General features: G+C 45.4%; 1 protein-coding gene across 1 annotated transcript in view; it reads right to left on the reverse strand.

Moving 5' to 3' along the window:
- LOC135541152 (potassium voltage-gated channel subfamily D member 3-like) overlaps window positions 1-9,014 on the reverse strand; it is a 115,035-nt gene extending 106,021 nt beyond the window's left edge. The window contains exon 1 of the mRNA XM_064967266.1: window positions 7,912-9,014. Within this exon, the coding sequence (XP_064823338.1) occupies window positions 7,912-9,014 (1,103 nt within the window). The remainder of the gene's footprint in view (window positions 1-7,911) is intronic.
- Window positions 9,015-10,564: the final 1,550 nt, after the last annotated feature.

The following is a 10,564-nucleotide window of genomic DNA, read 5'->3' on the forward strand; positions in this document are numbered from 1 at the left end:
GACCTGACAGTGTGGTGCCAGGACAACAACCTCTCCCTCAATGTGCTCAAGACAAAGGAGATGATTGTGGACTACAAGAAAAGGAGGACCGAGCATGCCCCCATTCTCATTGACGGGGCTGTGGTGGAACAGGTTGAGAGTTTCATGTTCCTTGGTGTCCACATCACCAACAAACTAACATGGTCCAAGCACACCAAGACTGTCGTGAAGAGGGCAAGACAAAACCTATTCCCCCTCAGGAGACTGTAAAGATTTGCCATGGGTCCTCAGATCCTCAAAAGGTTCTACAGCTGCACCAGAGAGAGCATCCTGACGGGTTGCATCACTGCCTGGTATGGCAACAGTCGGTGTACGACCGCAAGGTACTTAAGAGGGTAGTGCGTACTGCCCAGTACATCACTGGGGCCAAGCTTCCTGCCATCCAGGACCTCTATACCAGGCGGTGTCAGAGGAAGGCCCTAAAAATTGTCAAAGACTCCAGCCACGCTAGTCATAGATTGTTCTCTCTGCTACCGTACGGAAAGCGGTACTGGAGCGCCAAATGGCTACCCAGACTATTTGCATTGCCCCCCTCTTTTACGCTGCTTCTACTCTCTGTGTATTATCTATGCATAGTCACTTTAATAACTCTACCTACTTGTATATATTACCTCAATTACCTCGACTAACCGGTGCCCCCGCACATTGACTCTGTACCAGTACCCCTTGTACATAGCCTCACTATTGTTATTTTACTGCTGCTTTTTAAAAACTGTTTAATTTATTTCACCTTTATTTAACCAGGTAGGCTAGTTGAGAACAAGTTCTCATTTGCAACTGCGACCTGGCCACGATAAAGCAAAGCAGTTCGACACATACAACAACATAGAGTTACACATGGAATAAACAAGCATACAGTCAATAATACAGTAGAAAAATCTATATACAGCATGTGCAAATGAGGTAAGATAAGGGAGGTAAGGCAATAAATAGGCCATGGTGGTAAAGTAATTACATTATAGCAATTAAACACTGGAGTGGTAGGATGTGCAGAAGATGAATGTGCAAATTGAGATACTGGGGTGCAAAGGAGCAAGATAAATAAATAAATAAATACAGTATGGGGATGAGGTAGATTGGATGGGCTATTTACAGATGAGCTATATACAGGTGCAGTGATCTGTGAGCTGCTCTGACAGCTGGTGCTTAAAACTAGTGATGGAGGTAAGAGACTCCAGCTTCAGAGATTTTTGCAGTTCATTCCAGTTATTGGCACCAGAGAACTGGAAGGAGAGGCCGCCAAAGGAAGAATTGGCTTTGGGGGTGACCAGTGAGAGATGCCTGCTGGAGCGTGTGCTACGGGTGGGTGCTGCTATAGTAACCAGTGAGCTGAGATAAGGTGGGGCTTTACCTAGCAGAGACTTGTAGATGACCTGGAGCCAGTGGGTTTGGCAACGAGTATGAAGTGAGGGCCAGCCAACGCGATCATACAGGTCGCAGTGGTGGGTAGAATATGGGGCTTTGGTGACAAAACGTATGGCACTGTGATAGACTGCTTCCAATTTGTTGAGTAGAGTGTTGGAGGCTATTTTGTAAACGACATCGCCGAAGTCGAGGATTGGTAGGATGGTCAGTTTTAAGAGGGTATGTTTGGCAGCATGAGTGAAAGATGCTTTGTTGCGAAATAGGAAGCCGATTCTAGATAACATTTTGGATTGGAGATGTTTAATGTCAGTCTGGAAGGAGAGTTTACAGTCTAACCAGACACCTAGGTATTTGTAGTTGTCCACATATTCTAAGTCAGAACCGTCCAGAGTAGTGATGCTGGACGGGCGGGCAGGTGCGGGCAGTGAACGGTTGAAGAGCATACATTTAGTTTTACTTGCATTTAATTAAGAGCAGTTGGAGGCCACGGAGGAGAGTTGTATGGCATTGAAGCTCATCTGGAGGTTAGTTAACACAGTGCCCAACAAAGGGCCAGAGGTATACAGAATGGTGTCGTCTGTGTAGAGGTGGATCAAAGAATCACCAGCAGTGAGAGCGACATCATTGATGTATACAGAGAAGAGATTCCCGGCTGAGAATTGAACCCTGTGGCACCCACAGGTCCGGACAACAGACCCTCCAATTTGACATACTGAACTCTATCGGAGAAGTAGTTGGTGAACCAAGCGAGGCAATCATTTGAGAAACCAAGGCTGTTGAGTCTGCCAATAAGAATGTTGTGATTGACAGAGTCGGAAGCCTTGGCCAGGTCGATGAATACAGCTGCACAGTAATGTCTCTTATCGATGGCGGTTATGATATCGTTTAGGACCTTGAGCATGGCTGAGGTGCACCCATGACCAACTCTGAAACGAGATTGCATAGCGAAGGAGGTACGGTGAGATTCGAAATGGTCGGTAATCTGTTTGTTAACTTGGCTTTCAAAGACCTTAGAAAGGCAGGGTAGAATAGATATAGTTCTGTTGCAGTTTGGGTCCAGAGTGTATCCCCCTTTGAAGAGGGGGATGACCGCGGCAGCTTTCCAATCTTTGGGAATCTCAGACGATACAAAAAGAGATTGAACAGGCTAGTAATAGGGGTTGCAATAATTTCCGCAGATAGTTTTAGAAAGAGAGGGTCCAGATTGTCTAGCCCGGTTGATATGTAAGGGTCCATATTATGCAGCTCTTTCAGAACATCAGCTCTCTGGATTTGGGTGAAGGAGTAGTGGGGGAGGTTTGGGCGAGTTGCTGTGGGGAGCGCAGAGCTGTTGACCGGGGTAGGGGTTGCCAGGTGGAAAGCATGGCCAGCTGTAGAAAAATGCATATTGAAATTTTCAATTATTGTGGATTTATCAGTAGTGACAGTGTTTCCTAGCCTCAGTGCTCTCTCCGTGCTCATGAGGTGCTCTTATTCTCCATGGACTTTACAGTGTCCCAGAACTTTTTTGAGTTTGTACTACAGGATGCAAATTTCTGTTTGAAAAAACTAGCCTTAGCTTTCCTAACTGCCTGTGTATATTTTAACTGCTTTAAAAAGTTGCATATCACGGGGGCTATTCGATGCTAATGCAGAACGCCACAAGATGTTTTTGTGCTGGTCAAGGGCAGACAGGTCTGGAGTGAACCAAGGGCTATATCTATTCCTAGATCTACATTTTTTTAATGGAGCATTCTTATTTAAGATGGTGAAGAAGGCACTTTTAAAGAATAACCAGGCATATTTTACTGACGGGATGAGGTCAATGTCATTCCAGGATACCCCTGCCAGGTCAATTAGAAAGGCCTGTTCGCAGAAGTGTTTTAGGGAGCGTTTGACAGTGATGAGGGGTGGTCATTTGACCGCAGACCCATTACGGATGCAGGCAATGAGGCAGTGATCTCTAAGATCTTGGTTAAAAACAGCAAATGTGTATTTGGAGGGCGAGTTAGTTAGGATGATATCTATGAGGGTGCCCGTGTTTACGGATTTGGGGTTGTACCTGGTAGGTTCATTGATCATTTGTGTGAGATTGAGGGCATTAAGCTTAGATTGTAGGATGTCCAAGGTGTTAACTTCTTGGAACTCTAGGGGCGCAATTTCATTTTTGGATGAAAAACGTTCCCGTTTTAAACAAGATATTTTGTCACAAAAAGATGCTCGACTATGCATATAATTGCTACTGTTCGAAAGAAAACACTCTGACGTGTCCAGAAATACAAAGATCTTCTCTGTGCGTGCCCTTTAACGTGAGCTTCAGGCAAAACCAAGATGAGATGGCATCCAGGAAATGACAAGGATTTTTGAGGCTCTGTTTGTCATGATCTCCTTATATGGCTGTGAACGCAAGAGGAATGAATCAACCCTCTCTGTCGTTTTCCCAAGGTGTCTGCAGCATTGTGACGTATTTGTAGGCAGATCATTGGAAGATTGACCATAAGAGACCACATTTACCACGTGTCCGCCCGGTGTCCTGCGCCGAAATTGGTGCGCAAAAGTCACCTGCCAGTATTTTTCCAAGGAATACAGAGAGGAAAGCAAGCTTCCACGAACTGCATGTCAATGAAGAGATATGTGAAAAAACACCTTGAGGACTGATTCCAAACAACGTTTGCCATGTTTCGGTCGATATTATGTAGTTAATCCGGAAAAGTTTTACGTTGTAGGTGACTGCATTTTCGGTTCGTTTCAGTAGCCAGGCGCAATGTAGAAAACGGAACGATTTCTCCTACACACAGACGCTTTCAGGAAACACTGCGCATTTGGTATGTGACTGAGAGCCTCCTCATTGAAAACATCAGTTAAATGATTTTATTTATTTGGTTATCTGGCTTTTGTGAAAATGTTGCGTGCTACATGCTACACAAAATGCTATGCTAGCTTTGCATACTCTTACACAAATTAGTCCATTTCTATGGTTCAAAAGCATATTTTGAAAATCTGAGATGACAGTGTTGTTAAGAAAAGGCTAAACTTGAGAGCAAACGCATTATTTTAATTTTATTTGCGATTTTCAGAAATCGTTAACGTTGCGTTATGCTAATGAGCCTGAGGCTTTAGTCACGATCCCGGATCCGGGATGGGGAGTTTCAAGAGTTAAGCATGTCCCAGTTTAGGTCACCTAGCAGCACGAGCTCAGAAGATAGATGGGGGGCAATCAATTCACATATGGTGTCCAGGGCATAGCTGGGGGCAGAGGGTGGTCAATAGCAAGTGGCACTGGTGAGAGACTTGTTTCTGGAAAGGTGCATTTTTAGAAGTAGAAGCTTGAATTGTTTTGGTACAGACCTGGATAGTAGGATAGAACTCTGCAGGCTATCTCTGCAGTAGATTGCAACACCGCCCCCTTTGGCAGTTCTATCTTGGTGGAAAATGTTATAGTTAGGGATGGAATTTTCTGGGGTTTTGGTGGATTTCCTAAGACATGATTCAGACACGGCTAAGACATCCGGGTTGGCAGAATGTGCTAAAGCAGTGAATAAAGCAAACTTGGGGAGTAGGCTTCTAACGTTAACATGCATGAAACCAAGGCTTTTTTGGTTACTGAAGTCAACAAATGAGAGCACCTGGGGAGTAGGAGTAGAGCAAGGCACTGCAGTTCCTAGATGAACCTCTACATCACCAGAGGAACAGAGGAGAAGTAGGGTACGGATAAAGGCTATAAGAACTGGCCGTCTTGCACGTTCGGAACAGAGAGTAAAGGGAGCAGGTTTCTGGGTACGATAGCATAGATTCAAGGCATAATGTACAGCCAAAGGTATGGTAGGAAGAGAGTACATTGGAGGTAAACCTAGGCATTGAGTAATGTAGAGAGAGATATATAGAGACGTTTAAACCAGGTGATGTCATCACATATGTGGGAGGTGGAACAACATGGTTGGTTAAGGCATATTGAGCAGGGCTATAGGCTCTACAGTGAAATAAGACAGTAATCACTAACCAGGACAGTAATGGACAAGGCATATTGATATTAGGAAGAGGCATACGTAGCCAAGTGATCATATAGGTCCAGTGGTGCGCTGGGCTGGCTGCTTACGTGGCGATTCAGACAGTTAGCAGGCCTGTGCTAGCAAGCTAGCAGGCCCGGTCTAGTAAGCTAGCATAAGGGCCTTAGAGGGATGGGGAAAAGTCTGTTTTTGCCTCCTCGTGCTGTGACGTCGATAGACCAGTCATGGAATTAGTAGGGTTCCAAGTAGAAGAGGGGTCCAAGTCCAGTTGGCAAAATGGGTATAGTAGTCGCAAGAAACTGGCCAGTGGATCTGCTAACAGTCCAATATGCTATAGATAGCTAGCAGGCCGCGGTTAGCAGAATGGGCCTTCAGGAGACTTCGCGCCTGAGGGGTCTGTTGGGATCCTTGGGCAGATTATGTCGGTATTCCAGTCGTGAAGGATTGGCGGGGTTCCGTGCCCCGTACCGACAGTAGAAGGGGTCTGGATATTGTATCCGAGGAGAGGGCTTCAGGAGTAGCCCAGGAGCCCTAGCCGGGAGATGGGTCTAGCATGGGCTTTTGGTTAAGGGCTTGTAAGTAAGCATTTCACTGTAAGGTCTATACCTATCGTATTCGGCGCATGTGACAAATACAATCTGGTTTGATTCGAAAATGTTTTCAAAATGCTTGCCCTCTGCTGGTGATTTGCAGGATAAGCAATGATACAAGTAAAAGGAGGGATGTGATTGGCTACAATATTTCAGTATTAAATGGGACACAATTTTAAAACTAGCAGAGATCCCACTCTGGAACGTTGGTATGCCCGTAGACTATATTAGGTCCAACAATATATTTAAAAATATGCCAAATTAAAGTCATATCTCTTTAAATGTTTTTATGCTTTTAGATACAAATGTCAAATATATGTCAACAATCTTTCCTCCAAAGGACCATTCTATGGATATTTTTTTTGGGGGGGGCCCAACAAATTTTGGTATATTTTTGACCTTATTTCTTGAGGAATCACTCATGAAGCAACTGGTGGATACAGAAGAGAACAGAACAGGAACAGGGTTGAACGTTTATTTCCCCTGGCACTATTTCCTGGAGAGAGACTTCCTGGCTGCTTGGCGATCAAGCGTCAAGGTCACTGTATTAGCTGGCCAGTGAAGAATCAGACAGGCTATAACAGCACCAGTCTACCAGGGAGACATTGGTTGTCAGAGGTCCTTCTCCTTGACTAACATAATGTGGAGATGGACAAAGCCCAAAGAGAAGCTGGCAGAAACAGATAAAGTATAAATAGAAGGAAAATAGTTGTAAAAAGTATTACATCTACATACTGTACGTACCTATAGATGTAACATTTACAAAGAATATACAGTTATTTTTTCAGAACAAATTAAAACCAATTGTTAATCTAGTGAGAAAAACAAAAACCCTTTCACCGGCATTCAGGATCCCAATTCTTATTACAATCATTGTTTTCTGTGATTATGTGTCCCAGAGCATACCAGATTACGGACATTTTTTAAATGACATTAGACACAAAACACCCACTAGACAAAGGCATAAAAGGAACACACAAATCTCCTGCTACCCTCGCAAAACATTCAGGCAAGCGCACACACATGGACAAATTCCTGCAGGAGCACAGGCACGTGCGTGCTCACACACACACACACACACACACACATAAACATACACATACACACACACACTTTCCCAGGAGCTACTGCATTCGGCCAGCCCACAGTGAGGTAAACACTTTGCCATTAGAGTTTATACTAGTAGGTCAGGTAGATACTGTAAATGTAGTGGTGGCTCTCCACCATTACTCAAATGGGCAGCAACATCATACATACACCCACTAGTCTATTGAAGAAGTGAGGAAGCTGTTGGCATTTATCCATATTCCATTTTCCACCACACAGCAGAAAACATATCCAGGACATCCAAACAATAGACCAAGGTATTACGTTTGCAGTAGAACACAGGCAAGCATTTTGGCACCAGATCAAAACTGCTAATCAACTTTTTAAGGTGCATTCATCATGTTGAAGTGAATTATAGTTGTATAACTAACTAAAGCCTCTTCAGAAGACGTTTGTTGTTTGAATTCAACCTTGGATGGTTGACTTCTTAACTTTTTTAGAATACCAAAACTCCCAACATGAATCAATATTTGTGATTTGGTGATGCCAAGTAAAGTTTTTTGAGAGCTCCTGATTTGAAGATTTGTGAACCATTTGTGAACCATTTTGAGATCTCTTGGGGACAGCATGCATCATTCCAATGCAGAACACACAATTTGTTTTATGAACCACACAAGTGGAGAGAGAGAGAACCCAAACTGCTGAGAGAATGAGAGTGAGAGAGAGCGAGGAAAAAAACAAAGAGATTGGAAGAAAGATAAAAAGCGAGGAAGAGAACGCGAGTGAGAAAGAGAATGGAAGTGAAACAGGGAGAGAGAGAGAGAGAGAAAGAGAATGGAAGTGAGACAGGGAGAGAGAGAAAGAGGGAAATAGGGAGGACTTACCCCAATGTGGTCATTGTGACAATGGTGTACCAGAAGGAGGCTGGAATGCTGGTGAACTTGGTCGACGACGAACCCTTCTCTGCGTAGAACATGACCGTGGCGAAGATGATGATGGCCATGGTGAGGGAGAAGAGGAGGAAGCCCAGCTCGGAGGCGCAGCTCTTCAGTGTGTACCCCAGGATCCTGAGGCCCTGCGAGTGGCGGGAGAACTTGAAGATGCGGAACACACGGAACACTCTGAGCGTGACGAAGGCCCCGCTCACATCCTCATTGTCTGTCATCACCAGGCCGATGTAGTAGGGAAAGATGGCTACCACGTCTATGATGCTCATCACACTGCGCATAAATTGGTAGCGGCTGGGCGCGGCGAACAGTCTCATGAGGTACTCCACGGTGAAGATGAGCACGCAGGCTGTGTCCATGCAGAAGAAGGCGATGGTATAGCGCTCGCCACACGGCATATCCTTCTGTGAAGGCGTGGCACCGCAAGGTACCGTCTCTATCACGTTGGTGAGGACTGAGATGGCGATGAAGAAGCCGGTGACATAGTAGAACACAAGGGCCATGGTGGAGGTGTGAGGGTTCTCAAAGGCCCTCCACATGGTCTCTCTGTATGTCATGTTGGGCAGCTTGCAGTCCTTGTTGTCATCCTGGTCATCCTGGAGACGCTCCGCGTTCTCCCGCTTCCGGTCCTTGTACTCTTCGTAGCAGCAGTCGCCGATGATCTCCGGAATGATGCCGAAGAAAGTTAGCTCTTCGTCATAGGCCGAGATGCACTCGTAGCGAGGATAGTGCAACTTTCCCGTCCGGTAGAAGTTGAGAATGCTGCGGAAGGAGTCTGGGTCCCGGTCGAAGAAATACTCCTTTGTCTCCTCATCGTAAAAAAACTGTTTCTCTGAGCTTCCCAGCAGGGTGTCTGGGTAGCGGTCCAGTGTGGTCCTCCAGGTCTGGAAGCGTCGTCCACTCACGTTCAGGATGATCAGCTCGTCATGTCTCTTTCTGTGGTCTCTAGGAGCAATGGGCATGGGGCAGTTGGCCACAGGCATCCAGCCAATAGCTGCTGCCCGTGCAAAGGGAAGCCATGCAGCCACTCCTGCCGCCATGGCGACTCACTCTGTGTTCCGGCTTGCCTTAAAATTACCTGCCATCTTGAGCAGAGAAACAGACAAAACACACAATCAGTAACAACTCATGAATACAACATTTCCATGATAAGGTGATTGCATGGTACAGTGCCTTCAGAAAGTTCACACCCCTTGACTTTTTCCAGATGTTGTTGTGTTACAGCCTGAATTTAAAAAGGCTTTACATTTAAATTGTTTTTCACTGGCCTACACGCATCGTTTTTGTTTGTGGAAGACAGATGGAAGACTGAGGGACCACCTGTGATAATTAGCAATCTAGCATGCTCCGAACAACTGTGCGTAACGGAAGAAGGCCACCAGAAATGTGCTGTCATTGAGCAAAACTGCAATCTGCAACTGTGATGAAGCTGGTTAAAACAGTGAACACTCGGTGGCCAGTTTATTAGGTCACCGCCCAATTCCTGAAAAGGGTTCGCTCCTACAGACACTTGGCCATACTGTTCGATTGAACATTAAAATGGGCAAAACAAGTGACCCAAGCAGCATTGGGCGTGGTGGTATGATCGTCTGTGCCAGGCACGCTGGTTCCAGTATCTCACAAATGGCCGGCTTCCTGGGCTTTTCATGGACGGCAGTGTCTAGGGTTTCCTGATAATGGTGCGACAAACAAAAAACATCCAGTCAGTGGCCTTTTTGTGGAGCGAAAACAGCTTGTTGATGAGAGGTCCAAGGAGAATGGCAAGAATCGTGCAAGCAAATAGGCAAGCCACAAACAGGCAAAAAACGGTGCAGTACAACACTAGTGTGCAGATCGGCATCTGAGAAAGCACAACTCGCCGGTCCTTGTCACGGATGGGCTATTGCAGCAAACGACCACACTGGATTCCACTCCTATCAGCTAAAAACAAGAAGAAACAGCTCCAGTGGGCACGCGATCACCAACAATTGACAATTGAGGAGTGGAAAAACATTGCCTGGTCTGACGAATCCCGGTTCCTGTTGCATCATGCTGACGGCAGAGTCAGGATTTGGCGTAAGCAGTCCATGGTCCCATTCTGCTTGGTGTCAACAGTACAGGCTGGTGATGGTGTAATGGTGTGGGGAATGTTTTCCTGGCACACGTTAGGTCCCTTGATGCCAATTGAGTAACGTTTCCATTCCCCAGATAATTCAGGCTGTTTTGGAGGCAAAGGGGGGTTCGACCCGGTACTAGATGGGTGTACCTAATAACTATATTTTGCATTTATTTTGATGTGATATGAAAGTAAAGAGATTAATGTTTCTACAACCGTATTGCAATGGAGAATCGATTTGGCTTTAGATGGAGTATTTGGCAGTCTACCTCTGAAAATAACATATAAGGTCCTTGGACCAATGGTAGGCTCCTTAAGAGTACATCTTGAGCTATGGATGCAAGGATTATAACAAGAATCCCTCTGCAAGAACACCACCTCTAAAAGACCTCTAAGCAGGCTGTCAAATTCCCTGTCATTTCCAGCGCTCACAGAACAGAATGTTTAAGACAGAGAGGATAATGTGAAGTCTCCTTCGGAAGCTCTGTTAACAGC

Source organism: Oncorhynchus masou, chromosome 6, assembly GCF_036934945.1.
Source record: "Oncorhynchus masou masou isolate Uvic2021 chromosome 6, UVic_Omas_1.1, whole genome shotgun sequence".
NCBI lineage: Eukaryota > Metazoa > Chordata > Actinopteri > Salmoniformes > Salmonidae > Oncorhynchus > Oncorhynchus masou.